Raw genomic sequence first — 16,875 nt, 5'->3', positions numbered from 1 at the left:
GTTCATACTTGCCATTTAGGAAAATTCTTTTAGTTATGCAGAAAGCTCAGAAGAGAATATCTTATCATACTGAGCCTGTAGGGACAGGCTGAGACTTTTTTAATTTCTATATACACTTGAAATTAAATTTCAATGTAAAGTGTAGAGGAGAGGGAAATGACACTCTGTTGTCCTTGAGAGACAAAGATGTGCCACAGAGAGGCTTCTCCTAATTTGCATACGATAACAGTGTTAGATGAAAAAGTACTGACCTGAATCTCAACACCGTAACCCAGATATACAGTAACCAGGCAGGTGCAATGAATGTGGGAATCAAATGAGACATCCAGGGGGAACTCAATATAACCCTCGGCGTCTGTGAAGTTCATATCGCAGTGAGCTGGAAAAAGAAAGACAGAGAGAGAGAGAAAAGGGCACCATTCTGAAGTCACCCCTTTTATAGCTGTTTTATGTTTGGTTGGCTGTGCAATAATCCTCCATTAGCTCTGAGGCATGTGCATTGTCGTAGAGATCAACAACATCCATATCCATCTATCTTTCATCTATATCTAGCCATATACATCTGTAGCTGTCCATATCCATCTATAGCCATATTTCCTCTGTATCTATATGTATGGTATATCCATCCATATCTATTATCTATCGATGTTCATATATATCTCCATCCATATCTATAACTAGTTATACATATCTGTCAATTCATATCTAATCATACCTATTAATTTCCATATCTATCTATCCATATCCATCTTCATCTATCCATACCTATCTATATCCAACTGTTTCTATCCATTTCCATTTATATCATATCTATCTATCCAAATATATCCATCTCTATCTATCTATATCTATATCTTTCTATCCATTTGCATCTATATCTTCCAGATCTAGCATCCATAGATAGGCTTTTCTATCTATAACTATCTATATCTAAAATCCATATCTATCCATATTCATAAATATCCTTCCATGTCCTCATGTCCAATCATATCTATATCCATATTTATCTACCTGTCCAAATCCATCTATGTCCTCTGTGTCTAGCCATCCATATCTATTCATATCCATATATATACATTCATATACAACTGCATATCTGTCTATAATTGTTATACATGTCTGTCCATCCATATCTATCCTTTTTCATCTATCCATATCATTTATACCCATCTATATCTACCCATATCCATCTATATCATATCTATCCACACCCATTTGTATCATCTGTACCTATCCATATCTATCTATATATCTATCCATATCTATCTATCCATCCATATCCATCTATATCCTTCATATCTTGCCATATTTATCTATATCTACCATCTACCATCCATATTCATCCATATCTATTTATTCATATCCATCTATACCTATCAATGTCCTCATATATCCATCCCTATCTATTCATATCTCGCATCCATATCAATCCATATAAATTTTTCCATCCATATTCATCTATTACCATCCATATCTATTGTTAATATCCATCTATGTCCTTCCATCTCTATCCATATCCATTTCAATCTGTTTTAATGTTCTCTTTACTGTACCTGGAGATGTCTCAGAGGAATATCCTGGTGTGGTTTTCCTCTCCGGCCTCAGTGATTCTTTCTTAGGTGAAGTTGACAGAGACAGTGGTGGCAAAGTGCTTTCCTTGTCAAAGGATTTCTTTATTGTTGTGTTTTGACCTGTGACTGTGGGAGAGCTTATTGGAATGGAGGGGTTTGTGAGAGGCTGAGAGGTGACTACCATCTTCTCTGATGTTCTACTACGGCTTTTGCTGGGTCTTCTTTGTTCCACAGGTTTTGCCGCATCCTTCTGAGGCTCCAGTGAATGTTCAGTGTTAGATGTAGAAGTGGGGACTGTTGGCATGGTGTGCGTTGCCTCTTTAAAAAACTGCTGATCTCCCTGAAAGCTCTTGGTTAGCAGAGCTGAGTGGAGTTTGAGCAGTCTTAGGTTGGGGAGGATTGGTACTGCATCTGTTGTGAGCTGCTGGACGTCGGTTGGTGGCTCCTGTTTGCCGGTGAAAGGGTCAAACTCTCTCTCTGATTCTGACTCTCCTCCTTTCCGAGTTTGTTCAGTTCCATCCTCTGCAAAATCCAAAGAGATTGAAAATTAATACTTAACAAACCTAATCTTGTCTAAGAGACTAAGTGATTTTTAAACTGGCCTATACAGATCCCCATGGGGGCCATTGAGAGAGAGAGAGAAGTCATACAAAAGTCATTGTACAAAAGTTTTGTAATGCTATTTGAATATTCAATGTTTTAACATATTAAGGTAATGCTTCCCTGCAAATTAATTATTTGTAGCTTAGGAGTGACACAAAAAGTTCAATAATATTGTTGTGATCTTCAGTGCTGAAATACAGCAGAATCTTTCAGGGAAAAGAAAGCATAAGGCAATGACAGCACGTCTTTCATCTCAAGATTAACACTCCTCACTAGACAGCAGAGCTCTCAGAAGGGTTCAGAGAAAAGAGAGAGAGAGAGAAAGAAAGAGAGAGATGGAAAATGACAGCCGATACTAGGCCTGAAAGTCTCAACAAATGTTTATGATTAGAAACAAACTGTAATCAGAAAGACAGGCCTTATTTGCCACTGAGAGGAAGTGAGTCATTCGAGCATCTCATTCAGACACAAAGATTTTTAAAAGCATGTTTGATAAAGAAATATAAAAGTCCATTTTGATCAAAAACAGTCATTATGAAAATGTCAGAGACTGTTGTTGACCGTTCTTTGACTTTTAAATGCGTCAAACCATTCCGATTGCATGCGCTCGCTCAGATTTCAAACTAAATTATTTTAATCTTTGATAATTAAGTTGCATGATGTAAAAATAAATAAATAAATTTACCTTCAAAAGATCGAGTCTAGATTGAGAATTCTGTCATTTACTAACCTATGTCTTTCAAAACTAGAATTACCTTTTTTTTATGTGGAATATGAAAGTTATTATCAAAATGTCAAATCTGTTCTCCAGGGAAAATGCTTGATGATCACTGACTTGGAAGCCTAGCTGTAATAAACAGTGTGTGTGTTTATTTATATATATATATATATATATATATATATATATATATATATAATTTATTATTATTTTTATTATTATTTTGTCACACTTTTTAAGCCAGTGACTACAACAAAAGCTATTGAACATTTTCACCACTACTGCACATGTTGGCATCTGTCTTTTCTTATTTAGATATTTGTTACATTTCACTGAGGTGTGAAGGAAATTCTTTTGTTTTTCTACTCATGTGATATAGCTGTGCTGAAAACAACATCCGGAGTTGAGTTTAATCTTTCAGAAAGTGCATGAAGACAGAAAATCATATGGATTTGGTAAGTAAATCCAGATATGACAAATATAAAAAAAATTTAGTCTACCTAACGCTTTTAAAGTGTTTTGTGACGACCAGAGACAATCATCAAGGTTAATTTTGCCTTCATAGTACGTCCTATACATCTCATGAATGGCTTCAAAATAAATCTCTGAGAAGACTCTGAACCCCAGAGGAGCAGATACCTCTGAGACCTACTATTGTTTCTGCGTTCAAACAGCCTGAGATCTCGAGTGTGTTTTTACTCCCTAATTAGGGAACTATATGACAGTGTGTTCTAATGTAGCTTGGTGACACAGTGAAGACAGTAAGAGATAAAAAGAACATCACTGACACAGACTGTAAATGGCAGACGAAAAAGGGATCAGAGATTTAGAGACAACTTTTGGAGACTAGCACACAGTTAAACTCTCAGCAGGAGCTATGGCTCTGCTTTTTTATTGGATCAGCCTGTAGTACGGTGCCAGTGAACTCTGGTGGAAGGCAGAATGAAGATAATCAGTAGTGGATTGTAACTGTTTTGTTGGCATGAAAATGTTCTGGTACTATAAGGTCAGAAAGCTGAAACCTCCATTGGGTGAATTTAAAATATCTGCATGTTTTATTGCTTTGTATACATGTTTTAATCTTTATCCAGTCATCACTAATTGCTATAATTGGTCCATTAAACCAGCTACAAGGAAAGAAACAAATATGCTGTTTGCATGCCATTAATACTGATAAATAAATGAACTGAAAATACACATTTGAGAGTCCAACTAGCTGAAAACTAGCTTGGCCAAGCTGTGAGACCAGTTTAACTTACTAAGACTGGATTTAGCCAGCTTTATTTCAGCAGAGTAGCATGAACTAGACATCCTATGCTGGTGGACATTTGTACTACAACATCTGACAGCAGAAAGCATTACTGTCACTGACAGCCATTCAAAATATAATTGTGAATTATATGACCAGTGTTGTGATCGTTAATGCAAACAAAAATAACCTAAAACTATTAAAATTAGAATAAATAAATACATGTGTTAATTGAAATGAGAAAATCATAGAAACCGTATACTAATATAACGTGTATGCTTATAAAACTGAAATTAAATAGACTAAAGTGTTAAAATGACTCAAATGAAATACATTTTTAAATAGTTTAAAAATAATTGTACTATTTTTTTAAACATTAAACAAAAACAGCTTAATAACTATTCAAAATATTAATAAATAATATTATAGTAAATAAGTAATAGAAAAATGTGATTAAACATTTTACGAAGAACATATAAATAATAATATTTCACTGATATTTTATATTAAATATAATATTTTTATTGTGGCCACATTATGTAAAATAAATATAAAAAAGGCATTGGATAGGCCTAAAAATGTAACATTAAAAAAACTTACTCTCATCAATATTATTGAATGAGTAAATCTATATTTAATAAACATTATACATTGTATAATCTTAGCTTTATCAGATTAGCTGGTGTTGTTTCCATAAGATAGCAAATATTAAAAAGTAAAAAAATATTCTGACATTAAAGCAATACAATCTTTTGTTTACAAACACATCTGCTGCTAACTGCAATTAAAATGCGACGGTTTCTCCAAGAGCATAAATCACACAGTAAATCTGGGTGCATAAACTGGATTCTTTCCTCACATTGTTTAGAGGCTCACAAACGTGTCCTGCTTTCATCCCATAATCTCTTTCCAATAAATGATAAACAGATCTAAAGCCTTAAAAAAGCTGTAAATCAAGCACTGACCTCACAATCTCTCTCCTATTAAGAACACATAGAGCACATGTCACTCCAGAGTGAATCCCATTTATCAAGATGACACTTTCTGTAATAGAAGTGTGATCAGATCATTCCAGTGGCAATAAACAGCCGCCTCGCAAAGCCACACAATGTCAGACCTTTCAGTCAGATTAAACCTGAAGCTGTAGACAGTCATTAATCTCTAAAAGAGACAATTCAACCGTATTTTTATAGACTAATCCAAGTGCACTTCTGCAAATAAATACCACCTTTAAGGGCACAAAACAGCCCATATAATTTTGAACTTTCCTTAGCCACATGCATTATAGTATATTTCAGATAGCTCCTCCCTTAAACGGCATGTAAAAGCAAATTAAAAAGTGTGGTTGGTCACTTTACATGTCAGTTAAGGCAGCCTAGAGTCAAGCTACTCAAGTCTTTCACATATCCAGCATGTTTCTTCCAGCCTGTGAAAATCCCGCAGAGACACGTAGAGAGCGCTGAGGTATTTAAATAGTCTGAAATTGCTTTTATTCGGTTTGGCAGGCAGGTGTCAGAGTGGAGAGTGCTGCAGGTCAACATGTCAAAAAACATAAACGGCCAAAACAAAGGTCCTACCTGCCCAACAGACATCAGTATGAACTACAAATATTAGAGCTGACACTGATGGATGAAGCTCAGTTCTTAAAAAGATAGAGTCTTGCTCCCAGAATGGATACAGTGACCCTGAGTTTCAAAAATGGATCCTTACAGATGAGGACAAACCACTGAACTGACAAAACCAAATTAATTTTGGACAGGGACGAACCAAACCCTGTTCCACAATGCAATGCACTCAGCTTGACCTTTCAACTGCACTTTTTACAAATGTTAACACATTTGATCAGATTTTAATCAAGTTTTTTCTACACAAAAATTATATATATTTATTTATTTACTGAGAGGCTACACTGTCACGTCTCATTAAGGCTACCTACATTTACACTACTTGAAAATAGAGACTTTCAAAAATGCTGCAGACCCCGTTTTAGTTTGAAAACTCATGGGGTTGCGTTTCAGTGCAACCAGACCAAAACAGACTTTTGAAAATGATGCCGTGGCTGCCAACATTCGCTCTGTGTTTCCTCGATGACTGTGTAAACAATAACACCATGCACGCTTATTGTTGTATCTGCATGAATGGTCATGTGACATGTGTTTTCAGTTGTTAAGTGTGGATGGAAATCGTTTCTGAAACAAAGTGAAAACGCAAGATACTTTTTTTTTTTTTTTTTTTTTTTTACAAGTTTGCATTTTATAACAACAACTTTTGGGCAGCAGGAAGAGAAAGTAAAAGTTGACTAAGTGCTAAACAAAGTAAAGCATAGTTGAGTAGGTGTTAGTGAACTGCATGTATAATTTACTGAGCTCATACATTAGCAGCTCTTCTCTGACACACGCCTTAGCCATGTGGAAAAAGTGTTGTTATACTTGAAAGCGCATGATTTAATTGTTGGCAGCTTGTGGAATATATTAAAGTGTGGACGTTCAGACAGCTTTCCACCCACACGGAGGAGAGGTCGCTGCATTTCTGTCCTGATGAAACCATTTACATTTTGTTGACCTCAAAATAAAGGCTGTTGCATTATGAGTTTGTTATTTACATCGTTTTAGTTATACTGCTTCCTGCACAGTCATTACGCCCTAAGATGAATGACGGCTGTTAAAGAAAAAGTTAAATAAGATACACGGGGAATTGTGCATACAGTACATATGAATTAATGAAAAAAAATAATAAATCAACTTTTTTATTTAATTTTTTAAAATATATATGATAGAATTGTAATATTATATTTATTTTTGCTTTATTGTGTCATCTTAAGTGTTTGAAGACATTGCAGGGCATTCCAAATGAACAAATTGAATGAACACTGCATAGGGACAATGAGAACCGAAACACAGCTACAGACAATAAACTTCTGGGGTTTACTGAAAAAAAACAACTGATTTCATCAAAGAGACAACAAACAAAACCATTTTCTGTGTTCTGGTATCCCTGCAGTTTCTGGATTTCACCTGAGCTGTGTTTGAACTTAGCGTCATATCTGTTCAAATCAAGTTCTATGATTAATACAGCATTGCTACATGTTCGATATGAAAGGGAAATGCACAGAGATGAAAAACTCTAGTGTTTTCAAACAGCTCTAGACTCCTGTAGGTTTAGTGAAGCCAATTTTTCAGGAGGTTATCCCATGACAGTTTGCACAGAAGGAGGGTGAGAACATGGCCAAGGAATAATAATGATCTTATTTGGCCATCCATCTCCTGAAGCATGCTGTAAATCCAGAGGAAATTTGTTATAAGATCAGAAATAATCTGGGTTTCTAAGTAAGTGTTTGATTTGTTATTCCCCTTTCCATTTTTGTATCTCTCTCTATCCCTACCTTTCTCTGTCTTTGTTTTCCTAGGCTTAAAAGTTTCACTTTCTCCCATTTCTTTACAGTGCAATCTGTGCAGTGAGATTTAAACAAAGCATTGTGGGTAATAAAACAAAGGAGATTTAGAAAATCACTATAGGAAAGATTTGATTTTATAAACTTTATATTAGATTGTTTTAGTTTTTAGGGTGATTCGAGCCAAAAAATAAACATTTGTTAGATTTTTGTACTCATTTAAAATATAAAAGTAATTCATTCGGAAGAAGCATCTCTGACCTGCAAATTTGCTTGAAGACCGCAGGTTTACAGAATTGCAGGAAAGCATTGAATAGCCTGTAATATTATAAATAACAGCTCACATATAGCTTAAAAAAGGAAAAGTCTTCTGTTTCTTTAATTTAAATTTTAAAATTAATTCTAGGTGATTCTAGATTTTCCCTGTACAAGAGGGAAGAAGAGCTACACAGATCTTTATTTATCTTTCTAAAACACACGCAAATGTGCAAATACTCAAATCTCATAGGCAGCCTCACTAAGACACTTTCATTCTGCACCAAACTCTTCAGAAAACACTTGATCAGAGTGACAGGAGAGAGAGAGAGAGAGAAAGCATAATTCATGCTATTTGGAAGAACAAAGGCCTGTGAGGAAATGACAGCTTGTCAGAAAAAAATAAACCAATGGCAGTGAAGCGAAAACAACACAAGACATAAAGCTAACAAACAGAGTAAACAGTAAACAGTAAACAGTAAGTAAACAGACACTGGTTTATCTATGTGTGCATGCATATGCCTTTTACTTCAGCTTACATTTTTTTTTTATATATATTGGAGTAAATTAATATGCAATAAATGAGTGAGGTGAGATGCATGTGCATAGTAATTCCGAACTCCTAATCAGTTAGGATTTACATTTTGAAATACAATGTGAAAAGAAAATCCTGGTATCCTGCTCTCTTATTTTGTATGCTTCTCTCTTCTGAGACTACCGTCCTGATAGACATCTGTGATTGACAGACAGGTTTTATTGCAGAGGAAAGGTCAAGGTTACTAAAATTTTAGAGAGAGAGAAGGAGGCTGATTAGATGCTCCGTGATGAGCTCAGAAATCTCCCAGAAGCCTTTGCTCAATATCCACCCGTCTCCCATCAACCCAGAGCATAACATCAAGAAGGAAAATGTCTGAAGTGAATATCCTTATAAAAATACAAGCCTACATAGGTTACATAATTATATTTCATACTTAATTACACTGCCAGTCAAAGTTTTGGAATAATTATGATTTTTAATATTTTTAAAAGTTCCTTTAATGCTCATGAAGGCTGCATTGGAGGTTGCAGTAAAACATAAATATTTAGAAAATGATTATAACTCGAAATAACTGAATTGTTTTCTGTTGTAAAATATTTTAAAATGTAATTTATACCTGTGATGGCAAAGCTGTTTTTTCATCAGCCATAACTCCAGTCTTCAGTGTCACATGATCTATTAGAAATCCTTTTACATCATTCAGTTTACACGTTAGAAAACATTTTCTTATTCTTATCAATGTTGAAAAAACTTGGGCTACTTTATATGCGTATTCGACATTGTGTGATGTAGCATATCTAAAACCATTCTGCATCAAAAATTGCAATTTTTATATAGATATGTACTGTATATGCAAACAATTTCATTTATTTATCCTAAAGAGTTTTACGAGAAACGCCTGTGACAGCAAGTCATGGATTGACAGAAAGAAAGGAAGAAAGAGAAAGGCGTGATGCTAATTATGTAGAATGTATTCCCCTTGTGTCTTGTTAACTTCTCAAGTTTTGCACAGTTTATTTGGAAGCTCCTGTTGGTGCCACTTCTCTAGCAGATTACCATGGAAACAACTTTTAGATACGTCCCACTGGATGTATTCAATTTATGCAGTGAATGATGAGTAGTGAATATACAGGTTTTTCCCAGGCTGTCTGTCTGGGTCAACACAGAGGATTTTTTTAAGCGTATGAATATGTAACAGGGTGAGAGATGTTGCTCAGCTCGACCTGGAGGAATACACTGATGCTGGGGAACAGAGCAGCGAGACGTGCACTGTATAAAACTGACTTCTTAACACCAAGGATTGTTTCACAAACATCTAAACCTCTAAACATCACTTGAGAGTGTCTAGACTTGACCTGCATGCACTGTTCATAAACTACATTTCACAATCCCTGAACTTGGGAAATCGAGAACACATTGTTTCTTCCGAGGTCAGATGGTCTTAAGTGAAATAAAAATGGTTTCAAGTGTGAAAAACACTTGCTCAGTTCATGAGTACCATATAAGTGGGGAAGTTGTGGCCTAGTGGTTAGAGTTTGTCTCCTAACCCTAAGGTTCTGGGTTTGAGTCTACCATGACTGAGGTGCCCTTGAGCAAGGCATTGAACCCCCAACTGCTCCCTTGGCACCGGAGCATAAATGGCTGCCCACTGCTCCAGGTGTGTGTGTGTGGGATGAGTTAAATCTCTTCTAAAACAGGTTTTTCATCTCTGTTTTGGAAGAGAGGGACAGATCTTTTGGAATGGCAGATCCAGAGAAACATCTCCCAGACCAACAGAAGAGGTGTGAAGTCAAACTGTGGCTTCGTCAACCTGTCAAATCACTTCAAATGTAAAGCGCACAACACCTAAGCAACCTCACAAACAGCAGCTAATCACACACTGCTTTAGCCAAGTTCCTCATTAACTGGACTAATTACTGCAATTAAATGGGCATAATTACTTTTAACACAGAAATCTCTTAACATCTCAGATGGCCCCCCCTTTTATTGTATTTAGTGTAAGAACTTTCAGAGCCAAAGGTAGTGTTGAACCAATTAAAGGGGCCAGGAATAGTAAGCCACTTAATGAGTAGAATAAAGGGACTGGAAGTCTCAGTTTTCTCAAAACAGTAAGCTCTGCCCTAATTGGCCAGCTTAAGAAAAAGTTGAGATTTACTTGGTTTTTATCACTTGACCTGATAAACATATAACATACTTTTTACATATTCCCAGGCTGCTAGAACAACACTTCAGAAGATAGTCTTTGTTTTTTTCAAAGCAATTTCGAGCTTCATGCAATCAGATCTAAAAGTAATTCAAGTTTGAGGCACTTACAATGATAACAACAACAACAAAAGCAATCGGCTATCTGTGCCTCTAAAGGACTAAATAAAAGTCTCAAACGGAATAATATCAATCATTTATTACAGCACGACAGATAGCTGCTGATGCAGAATTCAAATGCTTTAGACATTGATCGCAGCATCAGTTTCAAATACAGTGCCATTTCAAACCTAGTATCAGAAGGATGCCAGGAAACGTTTGAGTCTTTGATGGACCTGCATCTTCTGCTCTGACCCTGCCAAAAAACAGAGCCTCTTATTTGACAAATGAGCTCAAGGGATCTGCAGACACCAATTCCCTGTCACTTTATTTAAATAGCAGTTGTGTAACCTGATAACATCAGATAATTCATTTACAGAATATTACAGCATAGATATCCACTTACAGTTTTAACAAACACAACATCACTACATGCTCATGATAAAAGCAAATATTAATTAAATGCAATGCATTTAAATAAAAACACAAACTCAAGAGATGTCATCTTCAATCTTCAAATCACTTAAATTATGCTCATAAGTCTCACATAACTACCTTTGGTTAATGACTGACCATGAATAGAGTAGTAGTAACAGATCAAAGAGCACAGCTGCTTTTCATTGCTAAATAAGTTTGTTTTTTCTGTTTTCGTTAGATTCCATTAGAGTACTCTCCAAAACAACTTCATAGAGATCATTGTCAAATTTCTTCAAATAAAAAAGGAAAATGAAAAACAAGCATTTAAAATGCAGCACTTTTTAACTTTTATGAAGAAAGTGAAATCAGAACACAGTTTATAACCTTCATAAAAAATAAAATAAATAAAAAATCCTTATTTCGTGTCAGCACATGTTAAGACGTATCCTGCTCTGCATTCTGAATCAGAGGCTGAGGAAACCATCAGGATACTAAATAATGAAATGTCAGACATAATAAGAGGGGGATTACGCGGCCAGTGGACTTGTGGCTTTTTAAAAGTCAGAATATCAACTTTTAATCTTTCTCTTAAATATACCAATTTTATGGTTGTATGGCTGCAGGTGCCTGGCATGTAAAGAGCCTCAGCCTTGCGCTTTCAAAAGGATCAGTGGGTATTGATGCCCAGGAAGTCGATGTTGCCACCCTCTAGGCTGATTTGAAAACACTTGAAATCAATAGATGATCCATCACAGCGTGCCGGTTAAAGTGTTTTAAATGCTATTTTGATACAAAAGGAAATGTGTGTGGCAGACTTTAAGGGCTTAACATGATAATAACACAGATAAGAAGCTACGATAAATGGTTTCAAACGTATTTTGCTGTCTGTCTTCTATATTTTGCAGTCTTTCTTTAGAAGAAAAGTCAATCTTGGACAAGCCCGCTATTGCTTTTGTGTCAAAGCTGTAGGCCACAATGCAATGCAACCAACTTGAAGGTATAGTTCACCCAGAAATAAATATTTACTGAGTATTTACTCACCCTCAGGCCATTTAAGATGTACAGTAGTATAAGTTTAACAAGCATTATTTAAAACAAAAAATGTGACTGTGACGAGTGAGGCTGGGTCGAGAGCTGTGGAAATGGAGCAAGGCCAGTGGAGTGATCGGGAAATGAGCGACACCTGCTCCACTCACCGGTCTCGAGTCCCACAGAGGAGATTGGAAGAATACAAAAGAGGAGCGACGACAACAGTGAAGGACGGGAGAGGACCAGGCCTGGGCTTTATTTTGGGTTTGGTTTTTGTTTGTGTGTGGCAGTCGTCCGTGAGGGGCTGTCGCTGTTTTGTGTTAAATCTGGTATTAAAAGTTTTGATTTGAATGTTCGCCAGTTCCCGGCTCCTCCTTCCCGTGGTTATGAAGTTTGTACTCCGTTACAGTAACATTTAAAAGTAACATTTTAATTGAAGTGTATTCAACCATTTTCTGTTATCCCTTTAACCAAAATAGTGCTGATTCTTGTGCCGGTGTGTCACTGAAATAATTTTGCAGAGTGCAGTAAACCACAAGTAATCATCTACATCTTTGATGCCCTGCAGGGTGAGTAAATTCTAAGCAGATTTTCATTTTTGGGTGAATTATTCCCATTTCTATTTGATGAATGAACTGGAAATAATATCAGACACAATTTTGAACCAAGGATCATGGTTTGTCTTGGTATATTTACCGTCTGGTTCCTCTCTCTTTTCTGTCTAAATTGGAAACATATGTACGTACATAAACCATCATCACAGATCTTCCAGTTTTCTGTGAGAGACAGCAAAGGGAAGGTTTGTCATATATTTAGACAGCATGACGATATTAGAGAGCATTCTGCCATAATGACTCTCATTTACAAGCCATAAACTGACAAAGCACCAGACTAATTATGTCAACTAGCAGCTTCTGAATAGCCCTTGATCAAGCTAATCACTAGAAATCCCAAAAACGAGTGTTGAACATTTTCAAACCCTACCCTGAAATCAGAGGTGTGAAAGGCAGAAATTGAAACCATCAGACTGTTTCCATGCTTCTGTTTTTGAAAAGCCTGAATATGAGAGGAAGAATCTTGCACAGAATTATGAAAGGATCTGATAAGAAAGCTACAGCGAAATGAATGCAGAAATAGACCTTTGGAAAGACCTATTCCACACTTCAAAATTACTTCACATATTTCTGCATGAAATAGAAAGAAATTTCCCTCTGGCTGCCTAAAAGACTCTTTCACTCTCAAATACATCTTATAAAACTTACATTCAGAGCTCAACAAGGCATAGTTCAGTGATATTAACTCTATGTACCACCACCCTAAATGCACTGTAATGCACTAATAAAACCTAATTTTGTCATTTGGAAACATAACATTAAACAAACAACCACAGAGGAATCTACACAGGTACAGTATGATATACAATGCAGAAAAACATGCACAGTTTAGTAATAGCTCACTGTTCTTGCTGATAGCCTAATGAATGTGAATAATAATACAATTTGCAATCAAGATTAATAAACACAAAGACGTCCTATGAGTGAAAAATGCAGAATTTGTACTTATAAAGCAAACAGGAGGCCACAGGACAGAACAGGAGGGCTGCATCTCATCATCCCAAAACAACATATGGACGCCAAACATGCTGTGTCACTAAAGTAAATAAACGAAACAATGCACTGACTTATGAAGAAACGTTTATCATAGCCTATATAAAATCTGCCATCTGCAGTCAATCAGTTACTTCTAAAATGACCCGAATAAGCTGAGATAGAGTCTGTTATTAAACTCGTAAAACATAAACAGCTCAGTTCGGGACAGGGGTAGTCTGATTTTCAGGATTAGTCTCATTATCTTGAGCTGCAGAGACTCTCAGAACAATCACTATGTCCCGTTGTAACACTTCTATGATATTTGTGAAATGGTTCAAATTGGGGCTACTGATACGATAAAATATCTAATTTTCGAGTCGCAGTATACGGTTCTTCTCTCGAGAAGTATAAGTTGTTAGCGTCAGTTATCTTAAATACTTTTTAAATATACCTATATAATATAAATTCTCGCCGTGTCTTGTTAATATTCCGTCCGATAATTACTACTGCCCATCGCATCATAGTGAAACGTATTGTTTCTGTGGTTACCTCCAGACTAACGCGACTTATAGCGTCTATATTTGTGTTTTTAAAACCTGCCAGTGTCAAGACAGGCGTTTCAAGTTTGTAGTTTAAATTTGAAAACGCGTCTGAGAAACCATTTTGTAGCTCTGCGTCTGTTTTTTTACTTTACTCTCAACACTACAGATGAAGTTTTATGCATGACGACTTCATGCAGTCCTGCGATTTTTCTGTTAAAGTACAACACATCAACAACTAACCTCTAAATATATCCTAAATTGTCTAAATATATTTGTAATTTGTTATTGTACGTAAATGGCATGTGTGCGTGTGTGGAGAAATCCTTTACCAGTAAACCCCCAGACAGTACACCCAGTTACTCGTTGTGCCAAAGATTGTGCATCATGTAACCCTATTACAAACAGCAGCATTAGTAGATTTAAGTACTTAAAAATACTCACCTTGACAATGCGTGTAAATCACTGAAAGAGTCAGAATGAGCAGCAGAAAGAGCCAGTTCTTTTGGAGCTCGATCCTTACACACATGCTGAAACGACTCCACAGAAAACACTATAATATTTCCTTGTGTTTAACAAGGCTGTGAGAATCACTCGAGCGTCAAATAAAATGTCCGTAAGGTCTTGTACGCGTATGAGCTATTCGCCTTTTTCCCGGTGAATAACGCAGAGCTCCCGGAGCAACGCAGAGAGAGCTAGACTCACGGACTGTTATACACGGATTGCGCGGTGGAGGTTCAGCACCGCGGACAGCTCCAGTCAACCACAGCGCGCCTGGACACTCTGGACAGCAGCCTGGCGTTCCCCCAGCAGCGTTGGGCTTATTTACAGCAGCAGCTTTTGTGTGCGGAGAGGCAGAAGAGAATTACATCAGATACATGATTATCTTCTTAATGTAATGAGAACAAGTTAAACATTTTCCTGGTTGGGGGGAGGGACAGTGAGTGATTGGTCTAAGTTGGTTAAAATACAGTAATAGCAATGTTTTGAAGGAAAACTTTGTTGGGTTTTAAATTTAACATTTTGATTTATAAGGTTCTTTTAGCAAAAATGGTTTTATTGAAATTAGTAGAAATCATTTACTTGCAGACACTATTTGATTTTATTCTTTGATATCTAATATGATGACATTCATACATTTTAAGTGGGGTTTAAAGGAATAGTATGCCTAAAAATTTAATTGTGCTGAATATGCCTCAGGCCATCCAGGATGTAGGAGTTTATTTGTTCATCAGCACAGATTTGGAGAAATTTAACATTACATAACTTGCTCTCCCATGAATCCTCTGCAGTGAATGGGTGCCATCAGATTGAGTGTCAAAACAGCTAAAAAAACATCTAATAAAAACACTACAATAATCCACACGACTCCAGTCAGTCAGTTAATGTCTTGTGTATTGAAAACAAATACATCATTAAGGCTTTTTAACTTTTAACTTTAAAATGCACATCCATAATCCACAATAAAACTTCCTTCAGTGAAAAAGTTAATTCCCTGTTGTCCTTTCACATCAAAATCCACAAACATATTTGTTTAGAACTGTTTTCGATGTAAACAATTTTTTTTTCCCCTCCAGATTCAGACAAGACAACTTTTTCACTGGAGAAAGCAATATTATGTAGAGATGACTCATATTTTCACTCATCTACATCTTGGACAAAATTTAGACAAATTTTTAAATTTCTTTGTTTGCATGTTGGGGTGGTAATATTAATATTCATGAGGCTGGGGCCGAAGCTCAGACTGCTAATAAGCCATTTTATTTTTAACAGAAAATGGGTACTTGACATGACATTTCAAGCAGTGACGGCAGTGTCCTGTCGTTATACTACATCTCCAACCATTTGAAATGCCGCTTTAGTAAATTTTATGTCCATGTACAGCATTAATTGGTAGAAAACATGGAACAGTAACTTTTTTTTTTTAAAAGAAATGAATACTTTTATTCAGTAAAGGTGCAATAAAATGATCAAAACTGACAGTGAAGACATTTAAAATGTTAAAAAGATTTCTATTTCAAATAAATCTGTTCTTTTGAACTTTGTAGTCTCTAAAGAATACTGAAAAAAAATTGTATAAATAAATAAATAATAAAACTTCCTTCAGTGAAAAAGTTAATTCCCTGTTGTCCTTTCACATCAAAATCCACAAACATATTTGTTTAGAACTGTTTTCGATGTAAACAATTTTTTTTCCCCTCCAGATTCAGACAAGACAACTTTTTCACTGGAGAAAGCAATATTATGTAGAGATGACTCATATTTTCACTCATCTACATCTTGGACAAAATTTAGACAAATTGTCCAAGGTTTCCAAATAGTTCTGGAGCTACTGAACATCTCTTGTATAGTACAAACTACAACAAAATCAGGAGGAAAAACTGTAGAAACAACATCAGGTTCTTCTGGTTCCATTTTACATCCTGTACTGTATATTTTATAGTTTTTTTTAATGCTTGTAACTCATTGCTTACACACACAGATTTCAGCTGTGCAGCACTGCTGTTAAAAAAAGTCTGTCTGCTTAGCTAATGAAAATCACGTCCGTGAAATAGACTGACCAATGTGTTGAGGTAATGAAGCGATCATCATCATCTTTACAGGCTCTAAATTCATTCGGATGGGATGCTGACTAAACAGCCGTTAGACATTATTACTGAGGAATTAATCTATAT

The 16,875-nt window shown here is 35.9% G+C and overlaps 1 protein-coding gene across 2 annotated transcripts in view; it reads right to left on the bottom strand.

Moving 5' to 3' along the window:
* Positions 1-15,063, bottom strand: part of LOC128020990 (seizure protein 6) — a 34,985-nt gene extending 19,922 nt beyond the window's left edge. For both annotated transcript variants that reach the window (XM_052607840.1, XM_052607841.1), the window contains exons 1-3: positions 14,645-15,063; positions 1,554-2,093; positions 252-379 (exon numbers count right to left, since the gene is read on the bottom strand). In XM_052607840.1, coding sequence (XP_052463800.1) covers positions 252-379; positions 1,554-2,093; positions 14,645-14,729 — 753 coding nt within the window. In that variant the 5' untranslated portion in view covers positions 14,730-15,063. The remainder of the gene's footprint in view (positions 1-251; positions 380-1,553; positions 2,094-14,644) is intronic.
* Positions 15,064-16,875: the final 1,812 nt, after the last annotated feature.

This window comes from Carassius gibelio, chromosome A10 (assembly GCF_023724105.1).
Source record: "Carassius gibelio isolate Cgi1373 ecotype wild population from Czech Republic chromosome A10, carGib1.2-hapl.c, whole genome shotgun sequence".
Taxonomy (NCBI): Eukaryota; Metazoa; Chordata; class Actinopteri; order Cypriniformes; family Cyprinidae; genus Carassius; species Carassius gibelio.
The sequence above is the reverse complement of the archived record's forward strand: the minus strand, read 5'-3'. Positions and strand labels throughout refer to the sequence as shown.